The sequence below is a fragment of the Gopherus evgoodei genome, chromosome 2 (assembly GCF_007399415.2).
Source record: "Gopherus evgoodei ecotype Sinaloan lineage chromosome 2, rGopEvg1_v1.p, whole genome shotgun sequence".
In the NCBI taxonomy this organism is placed as follows: Eukaryota; Metazoa; Chordata; order Testudines; family Testudinidae; genus Gopherus; species Gopherus evgoodei.
Window position 1 is genome coordinate 89,329,074 of NC_044323.1, and position 23,367 is coordinate 89,352,440.

Below are 23,367 nucleotides of genomic sequence, written 5' to 3' on the forward strand. Positions count from 1 at the left end.
GCAGAATCAGGTCCTTAAAAAATACTAAAATCAATAACACATCTCTCTGTAATAAAGGAAGAAAGGACATAAGTATGGGTCAGTTCATAATTAGATTATTCTGCGTGTCCAGGAACACTTCAGTCTATGAAGCCATATGGTGAAAAATGTGTGCAATGTTATCTTCTTATCAAGAAGATGAAAGATGGCAGATGGAATTCCATGTTGATAAATGCCAAGTAATGAACATTGGAAAACATAATTCCAACTATACATATAAAATGATGGGGGTCTAAATTAGATGTTACCACTCAAAGATCTTGGAGTCATTATGGACAGTTCTCTGAAAACATCCACTCAATGTGCAGTGGCAGTCAAAAAAGCAAACAGAATGTTGGGAATCATTAAGAAAGAAAATATCATATTGCCTCTATAGAAATCCATGATACATGCACATCTTGAATACTGTGTGCAGATGTGGTCGCCCCATCTCAAAAAAGATGCTTTGGAATTGGAAAAGGTTCAAAGAGTAACAAAAATGAACGGCTGCCATATGAGAAGAGATTAATAAGGCTGGGACTTTTCATCTTGGAGAAGAGATGACTAAGGGGAGATATGATATGATCATGACTGGTGTGGAGAAAGTAACTAAGGAAGTGTTATTTACTCCTTCTCATGACATAAGAACTAGGGGTCACCAAATGAAATTAATAGGCAACAGATTTTAAAATAAACACAAGGAAGTATTTTTTCACACAATGCACAGTCAACCTGTGGAACTCCTTGCCAGAGGATGTTGTGAAGGCCAAGACTATAACAAGATTCCAAACAATTAGATAAGTTCTTGGAGGATAGGTCCATCAATGGCTATTAGCTAGGATGGACGGGGATGGGGTCCCTAGCTTTTGTTTGCCACCTGGGAATGGGTGACAGGGGATGGATCATTTGATTTTCTGTTCATTCCCTCTGGGGCACCTAGTATTGGCCACTGTCGGAAGGCAGGATACTGGGCTAGATGGACTTATGTCTTAAGATGGACTTAAGAACTTATGGCACAAACAGCTAAAATTGGCAATGAAACCATTGTAGAATAAATAAAGCAATACTACTTTATGCTTCTATGGCTTCTGTAATCTGATCTCAAAGTGCTTTCCAAACATAGTATTACTTTATCTATATTAATAGAATTATAGGCTATCCACTTTACAATAGGTAAACTGAGGTACAGAGAGATTCAGAGTCATAGTTAGTGACAGAGATGCAAATAGAATGCCAAAGCCCTGCGTTGCGTATTCCACTGGGGACTACACTATAGAGTTCAAGCATAGCATAGGAACAGTGTTACCTGTCAAATTTTTCTCCTCTTATAAAAATGTAAACTGATGTCTCAACTTTTCTGTAATAACTCAGTTTTTGAAAATTTCCTTCACATTTATATCTTGGTAATTGTGAATAAATAGTGAGAGATGCTGTGTAACTCCATGCATCAGAATAATTGTACATCATGTTAAAGAGCTGACAAATGTTAGTTATAAAATTTATTCATTAAAATGGCATGCATTCTTACAATGCCACTCCTCTAACTTCCTGCAGAAGTTACACGTTAAGACAATATCTAACGTGTAATTAGTCATCCACAAGGAGCCAGCCCGGGGGACTTTTCCCACTGGCATAGGGAATGTGTCAGGAGTGAGGCTGGGGTAGGAGATGTGTGTTAATGATCTCTACACCCATTCTGGGCAATTCTAAGTTGTAGGGCTACTCACAGGCAACCCAGCTAGAGTTGCCTAAATTACACCCGCGGCTGCACTGCCGTCCAGAATCCCGGGGCCATTATGGTGTCTTAACACCAGTTCTGCGCGTCCTCCCTTGGGCTGTGCATGTACTGGGCCTCCAAGAGGTGCAGCACGCAATAGCATCTTTTGTGGTAGATTTGTTCTCTTTAGTAACAGATGTTGGTCCAAATGCTTGGGATTGGCCTTTTGATGCTTGGCCAATAGTTTTAGGAGGAAGGGATATTGCCTGCATTTCCTTGTTGGAACTTATTCAGCTCTCCATTTCTCTAGTAGATGATTCAGGTGGCAGTCACCCAGATATTCATTGCCGTTGCTACAAAATGAGACAGTATGAGGGATGTCTGGTGAAAATGAATCCGGTACCTTATTTATAAAAACTGATTAAAGCAGTGCTTGAACTGAGGGGGAGAAAACTGTTACTTTTAACAACATTTAATTTCATTTAGTTTTATATACATAAGGGCAGAAATCGAGGGAGGTAATTCTTGACTTTTTGTATCCTGCAGAGATGTTGTTGCAAAAGGGTTTGTTCTATAGCCAGAGTTCCTCAGTATTGGTTTAACCATCATAAGTAATAAAACTTGCACCTGTGACTGGCTAAACATTATGGGCCAGATTCACTGCTACATGATGGCTGCTTTGTGCCGCTACAGTGATAGAACACAGTCTTGTATCTGGATTTAACTGGTTTTAAAAGAATGCTAAAGTTACACAACAATTTGAAAAACTACAATCACAAAGCAGGAAAAGGAAACATACATGTGTGTAAGTTTGCTATAGTACTAGGTAAGTTACAAAACTGCTGATACTGATGGTGTCACTAAAGCAAAATATTTTCTATAGCTATTCCCGGAACCATACATATGACACCTACATTGGGAAAGGTTATGTGATCGCAGGGATGGATGAAGGTTTGCTTGGGGTATGCATTGGGGAAAAGAGAAGAATAATAATTCCACCTCATCTTGGATATGGAGAAGAAGGAAGAGGTGAGCTCAGTTTTTATTTCAATACAGTCTTTCATAGGAAGCATTGCTTCCTTTGTTCTTCAGAGCAATTAAAACTAGCTAACTCTGAAGTGTTTATCCTTCTCTTTTGGTATTCAAAAGGCGTGTATATTAATATAGTACTCAAAGGGTGTAAAAGTGGCAGATTTAGGCCCAAAGTCTTCAAAAAGTTTTTAGTTAGCTAGATATGATTATACACAGTCTCAGTTGTCTGACTGTAGATGGGGACACGAAAATTATTTGGATAATCTATGGTTTAGACAAATGGCTTACTGGGGCCAGGAGTCTGCGAGTTTATAAACTCTGCAGTGAGAGCCTGTTTCCTATAGATTTTTAATACATTTGTGTATGCTAAAGGACTTTTGTATGTTAAGTTTTCTTCTCCATTCTTTCCACAGCCACAAGTTTTGTGGACACCTAAGCTGCCACTGTAAACAGTGGATGCATGTGTATGTATGACATACAATTAAAATTTCTGTTACAGGGTTAGGCCAGATAGATACAAGAGAGTGTTCCTTTTGAGAACTCAGACGTGGGCGAGCGCTAGAGTGCGGTCTAGCGTGCCTCCTGGAACAGCTGCGTGATAGCTACTTCCCCATGGCCACCTCCCAACACCTTCTTTATCCTCACCACAGGACCTTTCTCCTGGTGTCTGATAATGCTTGTACTCCTCAGTCTTCCAGCAATATGTCTTCTTACTCTCAGTGCCTCATGCCTCACTCTCAGTTCCTTGCATGCACACCAGAAACTGAAGTGAGGTCCTTTTTAACTCAGGTTCCCTGATTAGCCAGCATGACCTAATTGATTCTAGCAGTTTCTTCTTAATTGGTTCCAGGTGTGCTAATTAGCCTGCCTGCCCTAGTTAGTTCCAGCAAGTTCCTGCTTGTTCTGGAACTGCCCCTGTTACTGTACCCAGGGAACAAGGGACGTATTTGTTCTGAAGGCTGAGATACCTGTTTTCCACTCTTTCGAGGCCATCCTTCTGGCCAGTTACCCCCCTAGCGGCGGCGGCTGCTGCTGTGGTGGGACCCTGCTGGTGTGACCCTCAAAGGGAAGTGCGAGGCCTCACTTTTTCCATCATTTATGGAGCCTCCCTTGGCTGGGTTGCTGTTGCCCTTGCTGCTGCTGGAGAGCTGTTACTGCTGCTGGAGCTGAGGAGGGAGTAGAGGAGGCCTTGTTTTGTGGAGGGGGTTTGTAACATTCATGCTTCTTTGGTGGTAGGTGCCTTTGCTGTGGGGAGCTGGGGGAGTGGCCTGGAGCCCTCCCCCTAGTCCATCTGCTCCTCTACTGCCACCACCGCCGTCCCTTCCACCTGCCTTCTGGCTCTGTTCTCTGCTCCCTGGCCCAGCAGTTTGCTCTGCATTTCTAACCATCCAGAGAAAGTAGCGGCAGTGAGCAGGCATTTGTTTTTCAGATGCCCATAGGTGCTCGTTTCCTTTCCCTCCCCTGCTGCATTTGGCCAGGGGGCCCCTGTCGTGGTACAATTCCCCACTCTGAACCTTAGCGTCCAAAAGATGGGGTACCAGCATGAATTCCTCTAAGCTTAATACCAGCTTAGAACCTGTAGCGCTGCCACCAACCAGGAATTCCAGTGCCTGGTACACTCTGGTTCCCCCAAAACCTTGCCTGGGGACCCCCAAGACCCAGATCCTCTGGATCTTAACACAAGGAAAGTAAATCCTTTCCCCCACCGTTGCCTCTCCCAGAGTTCCCCTCCCTGGGTTATCCTGGAAGATCACTGTGATTCAAACTCCTTGAATCTTTAAACAGAGAGGACAATTCACCTTCCTCCCTCCTTCTCTCTTCCCCTCCCAGATTCTCCCTGAGAGAGACAGTAATCCTAACACAGAGAGAATTTAGCCTCTCTCTCCCCCTTCCCTCCTTTCTCCTCACCAATTCCCTGGTGAATCCAGACCCAGTCCCCTGGGGTCTCACCAGAATAAAAAAACAATCAGGTTCTTAAACAAGAAAAGCTTTTAATTAAAGAGAGAAAAACCAGTAAAAATTATCTTTGTAAATTTAAAATGGAATAGATACAGGGTCTTTTAGCTATAGACACTGGGAATACCCTCCCAGCCTAAGCACACAAGTACAAATTAAAATCTTTTCTGCAAAATACCAATTTGAACTCCTTCCAACCAAATACACATTTGCAAATAAAGAAAACAACCATAAGCCTAACTCGCTTTATCTACCTAGTACTCACTATTCTGAACTTATAAGAGCCTGTATTGGAGAGATTGGAGAGAAACCTGGTTGCACGTCTGAGCCCCCAGAGTGAACAACAACCAAAATTAACAGCACAGCACAAAAACTTCCCTCCCTCAAGATTTGGACCATCCAGAGAAAGTAGCGGCAGTGAGCAGGCATTTGTTTTGTTTCTCAAGGTTTGAAAGCATCCTGTCCTCTGGTCAGGTGACAGCCAGGCTTACTGAACTTGTTAACCCTTTACAGTCAAAGAGATATAAAGTACTTCTGTGCTATTAACTTTCTTATCTGTTTATGACAGCCCCCTTTTCCTCGTCCACTGCCCTGCTTTTGCAGCTGCTTGCCCCCTTCCCCTTTGCTGCTTGCCCTGCCCGTCCCTCTTCTAGCTGCCCTGTTTGCTCTGGTTTACCCTCTTTTGTAGTTTGGTGCTTGATTAGTTTGTTTGTCCTGCCCTTGCCCTGTGGTGCAGGCGTGGTTGGCAGCCCCATTTCCCCCTCTTTGGTTTGGTTGTTTTTGAACCTACCCTGCTCTTTGTTGCATGCCTGAGGCACACCTGATTTGGCCCTCACCTTCATTTCCTCCCCCCCCCCCCGCTTCTTGCCCTCCCTCCCGGTCTGCCCTTATTGCCTGCGAGTCCACGTTCCATTGTTGGCATTTGAGATCCCTCCCACACCCTTTTTTTCCTCATTGATTCCTTCACTGATGGACACTCCTCTATGATGTCTTAGTTTTCACTTCCTTTCCTTAGTGCAGCCGGGGGAGCCACTTTTCTTCATCTTGTGCTGGGAGTTGTCCCTTGTCTCTCTCTGTCCTTTTTCTGTGGGTTCCCCTCCACCCTGCTTTCAGCTTCCCTGCAGGTCCCTTTCAGTGCCCCTCCACTTGCGATGGCAGCCTTGACTGCCACTGCCAGGTTATCTGTCAGCGCTGTTAGTGAGGGACCGGTGGCAGTGGGCGCGGATAGGGACTCCTGAGACTCTTGCTGCTGCCGCGACCTCTGCTGCCTCCACTTCTGAGATCGCTCCCTCGGCCGGTGGCAAGGGCCAGGGGATGAAAAAGGGCAAGAGCCACGCCCGGAAAGTGAAACCTCCCATGGCGATGGATCCCTCTCCTGCTGCGGCCCTGTCAATGGCTGCAGCCTCCCCTTCTCCCTTACCCATTGTTCTCTCCACCAGCCCTGGGGGTGCCGCTTCCTCAGCCCCCACAGTGTAAGCCCAGGTGGCTGCCGCCCCTCTGCTCACCGCCTTGCTGTCCGCTCCAGCCGCCTCCTGGAATACCATTCCCGGCGGTCGGGGCCCCTTTTTCACCATCACCAGGGAGCACAGGATGCATTGGTTCCTGGTGTTGGCCTCTCCCCACGTAGAAACCTACGTGCAGGCATTGGTGCGGGTGATGGGGCCCACGGCTGTGGTGGCAGCTTGTAAGATTTTTGGGAAGATGGTGTTCTTCCTGGCATCAGAAGCTGCTGTCCAGGAGGTGGTGGAGAGGGGCTTGGTGGTGGGGGGCGTTCACGTCCCCCTTGAGCCTTTGGGGAACCTGGGCGTATGGGTGGTGGTCTCCTCTGTTCCTCCTTTCTTCCCCAGTGCCACCCTTTTTCCATCCCTCTCCACCCTGGGGAAGCCCCTGTCCATCCTCAGCCCCCTTCCGTTGGGCTGTAAGGATCCCGCCCTCCACTATGTTTTGTCGTTCTGCCGGCAGGTGCAGGTTCAAGTGCTGCCGGCGGCATGTGACGGAGTGGCTCTGGAGGGGTCCTTTCTGATGCCCCATTGATGGGCCCAGTACCGGGTTTACTATTCCTCAGGGAGGTCTGGTGCTTCCTCTGCCAGGTGGTGGGACACGTCTGGAGGGACTGCCTCAGCTCGAAGAGGCATCTGGGACCCCTGATACCCGAAAGGGTGTCAGCTCTACCATCGCTGGCAGCTCTGATCGCCCGGACCCTGGGGTTGCCCCTCCTCCATCTGTGACTGCTGTCAACTCCACTCAGGTCTCGGGGGTGGGCTCAGCACCCTCCCTTGTTGGCGAGGGGGAAGGGACCCCCTGTAAAACTATGAAGGGGGGCCGCTGATGCTGGGCTTTCTGTTAACTCCCCTGCTGTTGTTCATCATTTGGAGTTGGCCAAGGTTGCTGCAGACGTGGACATGGGTAGTACCGTCTCTCCTATGTAGCCCCTCTCTGAGGGGGTTATGGAAGGTGTCCCTCCTGCCGCTTTGCCATCTATGCCCCCGTAGGTGCCAAAGTGGCTACTGCCCCGGCTGCTGTTGAGGGGGACCTCGTAGAGGTGGGTGGGGATTTTACCTCTATTTTTGATGAGATTAGGGCCCTAGGTTTGACTTTGACCACCGAGCATGTGGATACTCCCCTGTCAGAGAGCCTGTTTTGGCACTGTACTGCCCAGGAGCTGCACCAGAGTTTCTGGCACCCTAGCTGGGGGACGGCATTTTGTGCGCTCCCCACAGGGCGCACGGGAGCTTCCGGTTCCACTCCTATTGTGCCGCCGAAGAAGGACCCTCCGCCGAAATTACGCAGGCAACAGCGGCAGTCATTGAGCTGCTCAGTTGCCTGCCGCTATTTTCCACGGCACGTCCGTAGAAGGTCCTCCTTCGGTGGCGCGATAGGACTGGAACCGGAAGCTCCCGTGTGCCCTGTGGGGAACGCACAAAATGCTGCCCCCCGAATCCTGGCACCCTAGACAACCGCCTATAGTCGCCTAATGGAAGCGCTGGCCCTGGCACCGCCCTAGGATCTGACCATCTGCTCAGCTGCGATTGGTAATCCGGCTGACACCGCCGTGCCCATCGAGGTGACGGCTGATGATGAAAGTCCAGGCTCTGAGCCTATGGGTGCTCTACCTTATGAGTTGGGGCCACAGCCCCCCCCCCGAGTGCTGTAATTGTGGGAGCCTCGTTCAGTGGGGCACCTAAGCCTGGTGCTGTCGGGGCACCCCAATCCTTTGTTGCCCCTTGGCCCATGGTGTCAGGTCTAGAGGCACCATGTCCCAGTGGCTCTGCTGCCCGAGCCCCTGATTTTGTCCTTCCCCACCCTAGCCCTATTTCTGTCCTAGATTTGTGTCCTGTCCCTGTCCCTGTACCAGTCTCTGTTCCTGTCCTTAACCTTTATTCCTTCTGTCCTGTTGCTGCCACCCCCAGGGTTGCCTCATTTTTCTTTTTATGAGGGCCACTGGGATGCGATGATTCCCCCCCCCACTTCCTGGCCCATCCTGGGCTGCAGTTCTCCCTCTGCCACTGTCCCTAGGGCTGAGTGCTGAGTCAGGCAGCGCAGCACCAGAGGGACAGGCGCCTCAGCGGGGATCTGATCCCTGCTTGCCCGTCTTGATAGGCCACGGGGTGGGCAGGGGGGTCCAGTCGGGGGACACCCTGGGGTCTGTGATCCCGGTTCCTGCCACGCTGTGGAATGAGATGTGCTGTTCCTTGGAGGACACTAGTGGCTCCATGAACAGAGTGCATCTCGCTCTTCAGCGCTGGGGCGATTTCCATCTTGTTCTCCAGACCGTAAGGGCCATTTTTTGGGGAGAGCAAAGGGACCAGGAAGTGGGATGCTGCGGCTTACCAGTGGACCCGCAGCTTCCATGACGCCCTGATGGCTTTTGGGGTTAGTCACGGTTTGCTGCGGGGTGTAATGGGAACCGCTAACGCCCCTGTCCTTGAGGATCATCCCCAGCCCTCCTTACGTTGCCGTCCATCTTTGCCACTTTAAACACCCGGGGCTGTAGGCTGGGTCTCCGCAGGTGCCAGGTGCTCTCCTTCCTTTGGGAGGAGGGGTACTCGGTTATTTTCCTGCAGGAGACCCACATGGACACAGCCTCCAAAGTGAGCTGGTGGTTGGAGTCGGGGGGAATGGGTCTATTTTAGCCACTTTTCTGCCGTCAGGCCGGGGTGGCGACCCTTTTTTCCCCACACCTACAGCCTGAGATGCTGGGGTTTACCGAGGTCATGCTGGGTCGCCTGTTGCACCTCCTGGCTTGGATGGAAGGGCTGACACTGCATCTTGTCAACACCTATGCCCTGACATCCGGCCCGGAGTATGTGTGTTTCTTCCAGCAGGTGTCCACCTTTGTCGGCTCTTTAGATCATCACAAGTGCCTGGTCCTGGGCAGAGATGTCAACTGCACCCTTAAGGAGCGGGACCTCACAGGGACTGAAATGAGTCTGGCCACCGCAGGTGTCCTCAGGGAGATTGTAGTTCATCACTCCCTGGTGGATGTCTGACACGACCACCACCCACATGATGACTCTATGTTCACTTATGTCTGGGTGGGGGAACAACGGTTGAGCCACTCGCAGTTGGATCGCATTTATTTTTCTCGCTGTCATCTTTCACAGGCCCACTCCTCCAGCGTTCGGCCAGCCCCGTTCTCGGACCACCATTTGGTGGCCATGGCGGCCTCTCTTTCTTCAGACAGGCTGGGGCTGGCCTACTGGCATTACAATAACAGTCTGCTGGAGAATGAAGGCTTTGTGGCGTCCTCCCGGGAGTTCTGGCTGGCCTGGCAGGAACACAGGCATGCCTTTCCCTCAGCACAGCGGTGGTGGGACTTGAGGAAGGTGCGTGCCCGGCTCTTCTGCCGTAGCCACACCCCGGGCGCCAGCTGGTGGAGGGATGTGGTGATAGAGCAGTTGGAGCAGCAGGTTTTAGAGCTGGAGAGGCATCCGGCTGCCAACTCGAGAATCCACCCCTCTGTGGAGCGTACTGGGAGGAGCTCCAGGCCCTTAAAGATCTTTGGGCCCGGGGCGCCTTTGTTCGATCCCACATCCATCTTCTGCGGGAGATGGATCATGGCTCCCACTGCTTCTACGCCCTGGAGAAGAAGAGGGGGGCAAAAAAGCACATCCTCTGCCTTTTGGTGGTGGACAGTTCCCCCCTCACAGATCCAGTGTAGATGTGCGAGAGGGCCAGGGCCTTTTACATTGGTCTTTTCTCCTGGGATCCAACTGATGCTGATGCCTCTGGAGTGCTTTGGGATGGATTCCCAACGGTCAGCACAGGTGACTGAGACCGGCTGGAGCTGCCTCTCACTCTGGCTGAGTTCTCGGAAGCCCTCCGTCGAGTTCTACCGCATATTTTGGGACATCCTCGGCTTGGACCTTGCTACTTTCTGGGCCGAGTCTTTGAAGAGTGGGATCCTCTCTCTGTTGTGCAGGTGAGTGGTGATTGCCTTGCTGCTGAAAAAGAGGGACCTTCACGATCTCCAGAATTGGTATCCTGTCTCGCTCCTCAGCACAGACTATAAGGACGTGGTGAAGGCCATCTCGCTGCGGCTGTGGTCTGTGCTGGCGGCTGTGGTTCATCCAGACCAGACCTACACCGTCCCAAGCTGTACCGATAATCTTTATCTGGTCCGGGATCTCTTTGAGCTTGGGTATAGGGATGGTCTGTCATTCGCCCTCCTGTCCCTGGATCAGGAGAAAGAGTTCAACCAGATGGACCATGGGTATCTCCTGGGCACTCTGCAGGCATTTGGCTTTGGGCCCCGGCTTGTGAGGTTTCTCCAGGTGCTATACACCTCCGCAGAGTGTTTGGTCAGGCTCAACTGGACCCTGACTGCACCCGTCAGCTTTGGGCGAGTGGTGCGTCAAGGCTGCCCACGGTTGGGTCAGGTGTACACTGTGGCTATTGAGCCTTTCCTTTGTCTCCTTCACATGAGGTTGATGGGGTTGGTGCTGCATGAGCCAGAGGTGTGGCTGGTCCTGGCAGCGTAGGCTGACAATGTGCTTCTTGTGGTCCAGGACCTGGATGACCTGTTGCGGATGGAGGCTTGTCAAGCTGTTTGTTCAGCGTCCTCCTCCGCCTGGGTCAACTGGGTCAAGAGCTCTGGCCTGGTGGCCAGGGCTGGGTGATGGGCGAGCTCCCTCCCACCCACGCTTCAGGCCATCTGGTGGAGCGCAGGACTGCTGCTCTATCTTGGTGTTGACTTCTCTGCCACGCATCCATCTCAACCGGAGAACTGGCACCGTTTAGAGGGCAGGGTGACTGGCTGGTTGTGGGGCTGGACAGGACTGCTCTGGTGCCTCTCCCTCTGGGGAAGAGTGCTGGTGCTCAACCAACTGGTCCTGTCAATGCTCTGGTGCTGACTCAACACCCTGTGCCCGTCCCCAGTGTCCTGGCCAATCTCCAGAGGCTGGTTCTGGAGTTTTTTGGCTGGGACTGCACTGGGTCTCTGCAGGGGTTCTCCATCTCCCCCTGGAGGAGGGAGGACAGGGCCTGACGACGTGTATGCACACGCAGGTCCATGTCTTCTGTCTCCAGGCCCTGCAGAGACTCCTTTATAGTACAGGTGGCTTGGCATGGAGCATATTGGCACACGCCTTCCTCTGTCGCCTGCAAGGGCTCCAATATGACCGGCAGCTCTTTTTTTCTCCATCCGAGAGGTCTTCCACGAGACCTCTCCGAGCTGCTGGTCTTCTACCAGGACCTACTGTGAACCTGGTTTCAGCGATCAGGTCCTTTGTGGCCACCAAGGGGCTAGATCTCCTTGCAGAGCCCCTGCTACACAATCTTCATCTTCATGTGCAGGTGGCGGAGTCCCCATTGGAGTGCCGGAGATTAGCCCTGGTGGGAGTCACCAAGATCGGAGACCTCCTGGACTGCGACCTGGGGGGCTGGGTGGATTCCCAGGTGCTCGGTTAGCACATGGGGGCTCTCCACCCTTATGACCCCCTGGCGCGTACTCCAGGAGGTGGAGGCAGCCCTGCCTCCCGTGGCTCAGTTTTTCCTTGTGCGGGTCCTGTGAGAGGGTGCACCACGTCAGCCCCTCCAGGCCCTCCGGATCTTTCCATCGGCTCCTGCCCTGTGAGCCTTCCCAGCCTTCCCCTCCTTGTTCCTCAAGCCGGCTGCATGCAGTGCAGCTGGTTTGTTTCCAAACCATGCCAAGGCACCATCTCTACGTGCTTGTGCTGCACACGCTTCATTACTGCACCGTCATGTCCCACCCTGATACCAAATGGCCTTTTACCAGCAGTGGAGGGTGGGGAACCCTGGTGAGACAGTTTATATTCCATCTTAGTCTCGCAGCCTGCCGGGAATATCAGCTGGCAGCTCCTCCACGGAGCCATGAGCATGAGTGTGTACTTGGCACGGTTTACCTCTGTCCCTGAAGCCTGTCCCTTTTGTGGCGTGAGGGAGACCCTGGCGCACGTGTATCTTCAGTGCGCCAGGCTGCAGCCCCTTTTCTGGCTCCTCCAGAACCTCTTATTGAGGTTCTGACTGCACTTCTCCCCGCACTTGTTTGTTTATGCACATCCAATTCGAGGCCCCACTAAGTCGCGGGACCACCTCGTCAGCCTCCTCCTAGCCGTGGCCAAGGTGGCCATTTGTAACACCAAGGAGGGGAGGTTGGTGGGGGTGGGGGTGTGGGCAGGGGCCTGCGCCTATGGGGCTGTTTGTTTTTTTCATTCTTTTATCCATTCACATATCCAGGCAGAGTTCCTCTGGGCAGCATCCGCCAGATCTCTTGACTGTGTTTGAGGAGCAGTGGGCGCTGTCTGGGGCTCTGTGCTTGGTGTCCCCTTCTGGTTCCCTAGTTTTGGCCCTTTGACCCCCACGCCTGTTGTCCCCCGAATTCAGTTGGGTTCTGGGTTTAGTAGCTCCTCCCTAGGGTGGGGGAGGGGCTTTTTAGCAGTGGGCTCACCCACGTCCCAGTTCTCAATAGGAACACTCTCCTGTATCCATCTGACCTGACCCTGTCACAATTCCTTTGTGAAAACTTACTCGCCTCTAGGAAGGGTATTACTAGAGTGTGATTGTCAATTTCTCTAGTCAATTGCAGTTGTGTGCTTGTGTTTTAAAGAGCTTTTTAAGTACATAAACCATTATTTTCCACTAATATTTTAAAGAAATATTTAATTTTTGTGACATTTCACTGTGCTAATTGGGAATTGGACTTATAGCAAAGAAACCCACTGGTGGTTGTGGAGGCATCTATCACTGTTGGTAACGTAATCACACAATACTTTGTGAGAAAAAGCACGTACTTGTCAAGATTTTTCAAGCAGTTTAACCCCTTTTCTGTTACTATTCAGTTGCCAGTGTGTGGTGGAAGTGTTGATGTTCTGTTACCAAATCACTATTAAAGCAGCAAAATTGTATGTGAGGTACCAGTCAAGTGGCTAAGTTAGTCACAGGAAATGTAAACTTCCAGCTTCACTGTGCTATTAGTTTTCAGAGTAGCAACTATCCGAAGAAGTGAGCTGTAGCCCATGAAAGCTTGCGCTGAAATAAATTTGTTAGTCTCTAAGGTGCCACAAGCACTCCTGTTCTTTCACTGTGCTATTAAAAATTCAAAGTAGAGTGCATAGTTCTGAAACCTTGAGTGATGGAAATGTTTTCCTTAATTCTTGAACTGACTGCTAATATAGTACTTTTCATGTGTCCTTTGCCTTTTAAGTGTCTTTCATTGGAAGCATTTTGTATCTATGTTGTTGTTGTGTGCAGAGGTGACTCAGTGCTTTAATCCTGAGAAATGTAAACTGAAACAAAGCACAAAATCACTCAGTAGAAGACTCAACATTTTATATATCCTCACTGTGTGCAGTATGAAGTCAGTATGTACCTGTGTAGGTGCTGTTTGTTTCTCCTTATATGATTGCTTACTATTTAGGAAAGATTCCAGGATCTGCAGTACTGGTTTTTGACATCCATGTGATTGACTTCCATAACCCTTTGGACTCTGTCAACATTACAACTCGTTACAAACCTTCCAATTGCACAGTATTGAGTAAGAAAGGCGATTACTTGAAGTACCACTACAACGCCTCACTTCTGGATGGCACATTGTTAGAATCAACGTAAGTATGTCACTTGGCATATGAAATATTCTATGTAACTATGAAAGCGAGGGTCAAAATGAATAGCACACAAAGCAATTAGGATATTCAAAAGGAAAAAGGTTGACAGTGATGTTAAAATATTCATGTTAATATGGGACTAATTTATTTTTCCTGTCAATGTTTATAAAATCTTTGTATATAGGAAAAAATGGGGAGAGAGCAACCAAAGGGAGAGAGTTGGGGACAGCAGAAATAGGGATGTGAGAGAGGAACACAGAAATTGTCACCACGATGATGAACAAGATACACATGAATTAGGATGTTTCATTAGATTCTGTTGCAGCTGAGATCTTCATAGAGAAACTGTTGGATGGTTGGATTGTGATCGTGTTTGTGCTGGGTCTTTTTGGGGGACAAAGGGGTTCTGACAATGTTTACTTCCTGCCTACTGAAGACATTAGGAGTGTAAATGGAGGCAAAAAGCTGTTGGCAACCCTGGGCTCCTTTGTTCAAAAGTCAGCTGAATCTCTTTGCTGTGCTGATCCTTCTTGACTGGTTTTGTTTCCTTGTTGTGACATAAAATAGATTATTTTAGATTAACCACATTTTGGATTGAGCTGAAGTAAATTCAGACAGTGTTTGCTATGACTGAATAAATTCTCCTCTTCTGTTTTTGGGTCTGTGCACATCTCATGTTTTTGAATAATATTAGTACTGTTAAATTTACCTTATTTGTATTTTATTTGGAAGGTGAGGTAGGGAAGGACTACTTTATGTTCTCTTAAAAAACAAACAAACAAAAAAACAAAAAACAAAAAACCCACCAGAAATAGTCCATAGTTTTCATGATAACTTGTACTGCTGAATCTCTCTCTCTCTGGATATTTATATGGCTACCATTACCATAGTATCTCAGCACCCATATCTTTAATGCATTTATCCCCACAACATCTCTGAAGTAGAGAAGTGTTCTTATTCCCATTTTAGAGATGGAAGACTGAGGCATAGAGCGGATAAGTGACTTGCTCAAGGTCACACAAGAAGTCTGTGGTGAGGCAGGGACTTGAACCCTCTGTCACAGTTCAGGGCAACTGCACCTGTATTTTCCCTCAGTGGTTCTGCAAGAGCACCCACTTGCAGGCTTCCAGCACTCTAGCCATTGCCTCTCTTGGGTGGAGATCTATGTCTGTCTCCTTCCTGACCCAGGTATTTCCAGGCTGAACAGTTAGTTCCCTGCTTTCATTATGTTATTCCCAGCAAAAGACAGTCTGCCTAAGCAGACCTGCGTCCTTCCTCTTCAAAGACTGATAACCGTGTGATTGCCCACTGTTAAGTTACCACACAGCTCTTTCTATGCAAACTTATTTATTCTTAGGGCAATAGTATTACGGAGAACATATTAAACACCGTAAAAGAACCTACACGCATGCTAATAAGTTTACTAGATTCTCTCTCTACCCCCAATCTCCACAAGGGCTCTGGCCCTTTTCAGTTCTTTTGAGCCCGACCCTAAGAATTGGGACCATCCATGGACCTGAGGTCCTTCCCATTTTCTGGATCAGAACGAAGGCCCCGAATGTGTTTAAAACCAGGCTGTTTAAACAAAAGTCCTTTCTTTGTCTTTTGGTCCCTGGAGAAGCCAGAGTGGGTCTCTGAACTGTCCTCCTGTAACAGGTGATCAGCACAGCAAAGGTCCCCTCCTCAGGGTGAAGCTGTATAGGCTGAGTCAGAAGGTGGGGGCTTGCAATACCCTTCCGTCTCCTCCCCCCCCCCCCAGTACTTCCTAGGAATTCCACTCTTATACACACTGCCCCACAAGATCAATTGACTCTGCTGTATTGTTTAGCACAGTCTTTTAAAGTTCACCTTGTCTCCCAGAGATTGCATTAAATCCTCATTTCACCTAAAGAGGTGTTCCATATAACCCCACAATAGCACACAAACATTTGCATTTTCAATACAATGGATCCTAAAGATATTAAACGTAATTCAGTAAGGTTTAACTTAATTCCATAATGTTTGCCCAGGATTGTTGGGGTTTCCCCTGAGGATCCCTTCCACTCAAGTCCTCAAGAACTCAGTTTTGTCACTCGGATTTCCATTATTTGGCATACAGCAAAGCTACGCTCAGTTGATCAGACTCAAGCACAGTGGATATAGGATGTACCACACATCCAGACTTACCCAGTAAAACCTCTTCCTTTGTATACATGTACACAGTGCATTGCATTTACTATATGCTGCATTGCATGTTTTGGGATTGCCTTGGTTGCTTTGTAGGAACCATTTCCCGTACAGCATGCTCTTCCACGCATTGTCCATGTACAACTTTCTCTTTGCATTCCAGACTTATCTTGTCCATTGTAAATGGCTCCTCGAATGTTCTCCCCTTATCTTAGCTAGTACAGGCATTCTGTTTCCAGCCAGCTGATACATTTACCTCCCTAATCCTGTTTCCCAAGCAATGACACCTCGCCCACCTCCAGTTACACATGTCAAGCCAGGCCTACAAGGCTGTTGCAGGGCACTGTCATATCTGTTGCACATAGGTCTTCTAAGTGCTCGGGTAGTGCCCTAACCACAGGACCATCCGTCCTTTCCTTATAGAAGCTCTGTACTCAGTCACACAATTCAGCAAAAAATGACAAAGGGAAAGAGATTGACAGAAAAAGGGGCACTCAGATGCTGCAAGGACAGATGTGAGTAAAAAGTCCTAAGATTGCAAATGTGCCTTTTAGAATTATAATGTATATTTAAGAGAGACAAGGCGGGTGAGGTAATATCTTTTATTGAACGTATTGAGGATGGATATGGGTCTCAGAGACGTGCATTGGAGAGAGACTAAAAGCTGCTATTCTGTCGCTTTTTGGTTGTGGAGAAGCTGGCATTGGTAAGTAAATGAAACCTAATAAACAACTGGTGGTATAATTATTACCTCCTGAGTGACTGAAATATACGGAATCTCTCATCAACAGAAGTTGGTACAATAAAAGATATTACTTCACTCACCATGTCTTTCTAATATCCTATGACCTACACAGCTACAACAACATTGCAAACAAAGTATATATAATTTACCACTTCATAAAAGTACATCTTAGAAATAAGACCCCAGTAGCAAGTCATAATTTATAACATGATAGGACTAAAATATTAGCAAGACCTCAATTGCTTTGGGGTTCAAATTAGTTACTTAATATACTAGACACACAGACTTGGATTATTAATGGAGCCAAAGGAAGATATGTGACCAAATCCCATTGAATTTCAATGGCAGTTTGATGCCTGATTCCCTTAAACTCTTCTGAAAATCCCAGCCGGGTTTATTTAACCAACGGGATTACTCGTGTGCGTAAACTTACTCATGCGCTTAAGGCTTTGCAGAATTAGGCCAGTGGTTTACAAAGTGTTTTTTCCCAAAGATATTTGCAAGGCAAGAAGCCCTTTTTTGAATGACAAAGTATTTCAGAGTTTTGATTGGGAGGATTAAAATCCTTAATCAGGTTTAAATCAAGTGACCATGATATCTGACGCTCCTATCAGATACAATCTGTTACCTCAGCAATTACACCACTTGGCTACTTAGAAGCATATAGCATTAGAGGTAAACTGATTTTTGGCCACAAAGGGACTTTGATATAGAAACTGTACAGTTTGAGTGGTAACATGGAAATAGTAAAAATTCTTTTTTATTTTTCAGGATTAGTCTTGGTAAAACGTATAATATAGTTCTGGGATCTGGACAGGTTGTTTTGGGGATGGACATGGGTCTTAGAGATATGTGCGTTGGAGAGAGACGAACAGTAGTTATTCCGCCCCATCTTGGTTATGGAGAAGCTGGTGTTGGTAAGTAAATGCAACTTCATAAACAACTGATGGTGTAACTTATTACCTACTGAGTGACTGAAGTATGTGGTGTTAGTCTCTTGTTTTTCATTTTTTCTGGGGCAGGAGGGTAGGAGTGGTTTGAAAAAATAAGGAAAAATACTATTTTTAAACATTTGGGGTTTTTTGCATTTTTAAAATTATCCAAGTGTTACAGTGCTCTCTTTGGAGCTTTTCCATGCCAGTAATTTAACAAAGTGTTTGGCTGAAATAAACTTTCCACCTTTAATATGTCTCTGAAAATGTGACATTCTGGCCAGTGTACTGATTACCATGGGACACGACTGAGTGCCAGTGCCTCCATGTATCGTAATGGAATGCTGTTGGCAGTAGGGCTAGATTCACAAAGCATCTTAGACACTGAACTGTCACTTGAGTGAGGAACTCCCAGGTGAATATCCTAACCACAGGGCCAAAAGTTATGAGGGAGCTCCTCCTCTTCATTGTTTCTTGCAAGAACCCCCTTAAGCACCTGTGAACCCTCTCCTGGAAGCAACTGTGAATCCAAACCAGATTTAGGTGCCTTCCTGCAGTCCAGACTTAGACTCCTAACTCCCTGTGAAGGGCAGGGCTTGGGGCACACACCTTCCCTTTGCATCTCCCTTTGGTTAGCTCAGGCAATTCCTCACTCAGCGTGCTGCCTCTTGTGAACAGAGCACTGGAGCTGTGCTCTAGCTCTGCTCCAGCTCCAGGCAAAAACCTGCAGGTCCACTGCTCCGGAGCTGCTCTGCGCTCCAGCTCCGGGCTCCACTCCAAAGCCCTGCATGTGAATCCATTCTTAGGTGCCCATCTCTTCCCATTTGTTGTATAGGGAGCCTAGGTGCTGAACCCAGGCTTTGTGAATCCCAATCATTTTTCTTAGTGCTAAAAGTTAGGCATTATGATGGATGGTTTGATAATTTTGTACTTGAGCCTGCACTTCCACTTATCTCTGTGAACAGTCTTATTGGAGTCGTCATAGCTATGCATGGGCTAGAGTTTATGTGCAGGAGGAACTTTGTGAGATTGAGTCTTTAATTTGGAATTATAGGGCACCAAGAATTAATTATAAAACATTGAAATTTCAGAGGACTATCAGTTCCTAGTACATGGAGTTATTATTGGCCTGTGCAATTAAAAGAACTTGGGGAATGGTGTCCTAATGATATCAAACTCACCACAGCTCACTCTGACTTCGTTGATTTGGATTTCTAAAGAACATAGACAACTTCTGTTTGTATAAAGATTCAGTGTCAGGCATCACACTGAGTTTAATATAGAATAAATATGAGAGACTAATTGAACACCTCTTTGATTTGTGTGTGAATCCAAGACAAATTATACATTTATTAAAATGATATAAAATTATTTAACACCATAATGTATTAAATTCTACAAAATTATGTGTCATTGGTATTTGACACTGAGATTACATTGGACGTATGGTCTGGAGTAAATGCTAGCATGATTCTGAATATATTAGTATTTTCTTACATTATCTGGTGTGACTCCTTTATTCATTTTCGAACAGAAGTTCCTTTTTGATGTTTCCTTTTTAAAAAAACAACAACAGTATCATGCAAATTCAACCCCCTCAGTGAAGAGTCCCAGTGAAGGAAATATATCAGACAACAAAGACAATCTTGTATCTGTAGCTAGAGGATATATGCAGTTGCCATATATTGCCATATACCTTTTTTGTTTGTCTTTCATTTTTAATAAACAGTTATTAAGGAAAGATTTAACTTTTATATTAAGTGTCTATCAAAATAACTGGATTGAAACTTGGCTAGGCCACCAATTCAGGAAAGCCTTTCTATTCAGGAAGCGCACCTAAGCAAATGAATGGAACTTAAGCTAGTGCTCAAATTAAACATGTTTGTGTCTTTCCTGAGTCAGGGCCTTTTAAGATTAAAAACTCACATTACATATGTCAATTATAGCAAATATCTAGTGCTGCATGTGTCTCAGATAATCAAATATTGTATGGTCTAGCCCCAGTTTGCTGTTTATATGTGGCCTGATCCAGTGCCCACTGAAGTCAATGAAGAGACTCCCATTGGTTTCATTGGGCTTGGATTGGACCCCTCGTGAAGCACTTGTAGTTGCACTTTAAGTAATAGACATGTTTTTTAATTGTGAAAAAACCCTAAATTGTCCTTTTGCCACATAACTGAACGTTAATACATAACTGTGCTCTTTGTTGTGACAGAAGGAGAAGTTCCTGGTAGCGCGGTATTAGTTTTTGACATCGAACTACTGGAACTAGTGTCTGGTTTACCTGATGGCTACATGTTTGTCTGGCATGGTGATGTCTCTCCAAATCTCTTTGAAGAAATTGACAAGGACAATAATGGAGAAGTTTTTCTGGAGGAGGTAAGTTGAGGGGTAAAACCACCTGCATTGATTTTTGTTCTTAGCTCCATCACCATGAAGCTCATGGATAAGTCAGGTTTTGTCTTTAAGTTTTTGGAGTTTATCCAGCCCAGGCTATGGTTATTACCAAGTTAACAGGAAGCTGCCATTTTAAATTAAATTTACGTTTAAAAAAAAAAACCCTACCAAGAGCAATATGGGCTGTCAGAAGGCAGAAAGACAAGTGGTTAAAAGACTAAACTCCTTTTCCTTCTTTTCCTCCTCCTTCCTATTATATTTCTCTCCCTCTCTCCTCTTTAATTTTCCTCTTATCTCCTGTAGCTGCCCTGTTCTTACAGGGCTGAAAGGCTCTTGTCTACAGAATAGATGTAATGTACATTCAGTTTCAGAACTGAATGGGAAGGGAGGAGCTTGGATGTGATTGTTGGTACCAGAGCTTGATCTATAAAGGGGCTGGGGGGGAAGATATGAGAGTGTTGGATCAAAATGTTTGTAAATGTCAAAAATCACATTTCTGTCTGAAGTTTTGTGGCTGCTAGTGTTACAGTAATCTCAGGTGCTATTTCTAACTGAGATTAGAGGGAAAAATAATCTAGTCAGTCTGTATAATTTCTGCATTGGACAGCACTTTGTGCATAGTTTCCCTGCCCCTGTTCGTGTCAGTATTTTAGATGTAACACATAAGAGACATTTTTTTGTTAAAGGAAAATTTGCATAAAAAAGAGCATTCAGAGGGCTCAAATGCAGGTGTAGACCCTGAAACTATTTTTATTCATTATTTGAAGCTGAGTAGATTTGATGTTACTGTCTCTCTTTAAAAAGCTTTCAGCAGTGTGATAGTTCCATTCTCTTTGCTCTCTGTTGTAAGACTGTGATCCTAAGTAACCCTGTATTCACACCCTACATGCTATTGTAATAATCTTTCTACAATATATGCCTTGGGAGGTATCTTTTGAAAAGTAATAACTCACTGAGCATTAATATTCTTGCATAATGTATGTTAAGAGTTATGGATATATGTTGGAATTAGGACTAAAGTGTGTTTGAGGCATGTCAGGGAAGTTGGTAGACTGGTCTGCCTTAGACAAATGAATGTATATTTGATTATCCGAGCAGCCCGGTTTTCAAGAAAAGATGAGGGTCCATTTTTACATATTAGGTAAACATAGCTATTAAGCTAACTGTGTGTGTGGGGGGAGAACATGGAGTGTCCTTCACCAGACTCCATGTCTCCTTCCTCGCAGCTTGAATAAACCCTACTTTGAGAGGTAATCCTCAGAAGAATCCATTTTACAGGTTTATTGGCCTATAAAGACAGGGTGGCTGAACCATAAGTGATGATCAGTCAAATAAACTGCTTGTATATAATATACAGTACTATAAAACTGTATGGAGTGTGGTCTTTTCTGAAAGCTAATGGCACACTGGTGATGAATATCATTGTGAAACTGTATTAACACTATAGGAGGAAATATGGATAAATAATATGATGTGTTTTAAAGTCTGTGGCCAAAACAGGGAGGAACAGGTTCCCTCCGAGACACGAGAGATGGCAATGCCCCTCTGCCATATACATTGACCAAACAGGACAGTCTCTATGCAAAAGAATAAATGGACACAAATCTGACATCAGGAATCGCAACATTCAAAAACCAGTAGAACACTTCAACCTCTCTGGCCACTCAGTAACAGACTTGGATGGCAATTTTGCAACAGAAAAGCTTCACAAACAGACTCCAGCGAGAAACTGCTGAACTTGAATTAATATGCAAATTCGACACCATCGATTTAGGCTTGAATAGAGACTGGGAATGGCTGAGCCATTACACACATTGAATCTATTTTCCCATGTTAAGTATCCTCACACCTTCTTGTCAAACTCTGTCTGTAATGGGCTATCTTGATTATCACTACAAAAGTGTTTTTTCCTCTTAATTAATTAGCCTCTTAGAGTTGGTAGGATAACTCCCACCTTTTCATGTTCTCTGTATGTGTATATATATATCTCCTTACTATATGTGCCATTCTATGCATCCGATGAAGTGGGCTGTGGCCCACGAAAGCTTATGCTCAAATAAATGTGTTAGTCTCTAAGGTGCCACAAGTACTCCAGCTATTTACCTGTCTTATATGCAAATTCAGCATGGTGAATCAAAACAGTGGAAGCCCCACTTATACACATGGTGATGAGGAGCCCATAGGAAGGGGAAAATAGCATGAGGTCATCCTCTTAAAACGAGATCATTTAATTTTGGAAGATGTAAGCAAAGACAGAAGCCATTTTTGGCATTCATCACTAGAGAGACACTAAAGGGAACAGAGCTCTTGCAAGCTGAAAACGATGATCTTTCAACCAAGGAGGGGCCGAGGTTTGAAATCTCTGGAAACTGAATATAGGTGAGAAACCATCTTGAAAAATCTTGTACCTTGCTAGATTAAGGTTTAGACTTTTAGATGCATGTTTTCACTTTTATTTGCTTGTAGCCCTTTCTAACTGTGTTACTTTTACTTGGCATCACTTAACCTATGTCCTATTGTTATTAAATCTGTTTTATTTTTACTATAAGATAAGTGCTGTGCTTAAATATGTGTGTTTAGCCCAGTAGATTAATAAGCTGTGATATGCTTTTGTGTCTTCAGAAGAACAAATGAAGATACTCTTTTTTGCTGAATTGTCCAGAAAAGGGCTGGGGGTATGTTGGGGTCACCTTGCTGGTGGTAACCAAGGCTGGTGGAAGCCAGATGAGACTGTACAGCTGTAGACAGGCTGTTAGGGGTCAGAGTTGCTGAACAGCACACGGCCACTCAGGGTGTGACCTGCATGCTTGTAGGCTGGCAGTAAGCACCTGGGAGCTACAGCAGCAAAGCATTTAAAGCACCCAGGGTTAAAGGGCAAATAGAGACACAACCCTTTACTGATCTGGATTGCATCCCAGATCCCATGACAGAGACTTCCAACAGTTGCTTGAGAAAAAACTCTGCTTTAGTGGCCTGATCCAATGGAAAAGTCTCCTCTGAATCAGGGCCTAGTTTAGGGGAGTGTGTGGTGGCATCTCTCTTATTGTCAGAAAGCTTGAAAGTTCTCTGTTATATTTTTGCCTAGTCATAGAACCATTTGTCAGGAGAACTGGCAGCTAAGTCAGGGTGTGCAGTTTCTGTGAGACATGATAAAATAGACTGAGGGTCTAAGTACATACCCCTTCCAGTCACCCCTCATTTACTCTTTCCACCTTTCAAAGCAGTTACAATACCAGTGATACTCTCCTCTTCCTTTCTCCGTTAGCTGACAGAATTACTTGCAAATAGTTCTTAAACAGTGTAGTAGTTTTTGTTTAAAAAAAAAAAAGCTCACCGTTC

At 46.2% G+C, this 23,367-nt stretch overlaps 1 protein-coding gene across 1 annotated transcript in view; it reads left to right on the forward strand.

Annotated features, from left to right (window-relative positions):
- Nucleotides 1-23,367, forward strand: part of FKBP9 (FKBP prolyl isomerase 9) — a 40,805-nt gene that overhangs the window by 10,400 nt on the left and 7,038 nt on the right. The window contains exons 6-9 of the mRNA XM_030551337.1: nucleotides 2,619-2,764; nucleotides 13,602-13,788; nucleotides 17,471-17,616; nucleotides 19,847-20,010. Coding sequence (XP_030407197.1) covers nucleotides 2,619-2,764; nucleotides 13,602-13,788; nucleotides 17,471-17,616; nucleotides 19,847-20,010 — 643 coding nt within the window. The remainder of the gene's footprint in view (nucleotides 1-2,618; nucleotides 2,765-13,601; nucleotides 13,789-17,470; nucleotides 17,617-19,846; nucleotides 20,011-23,367) is intronic.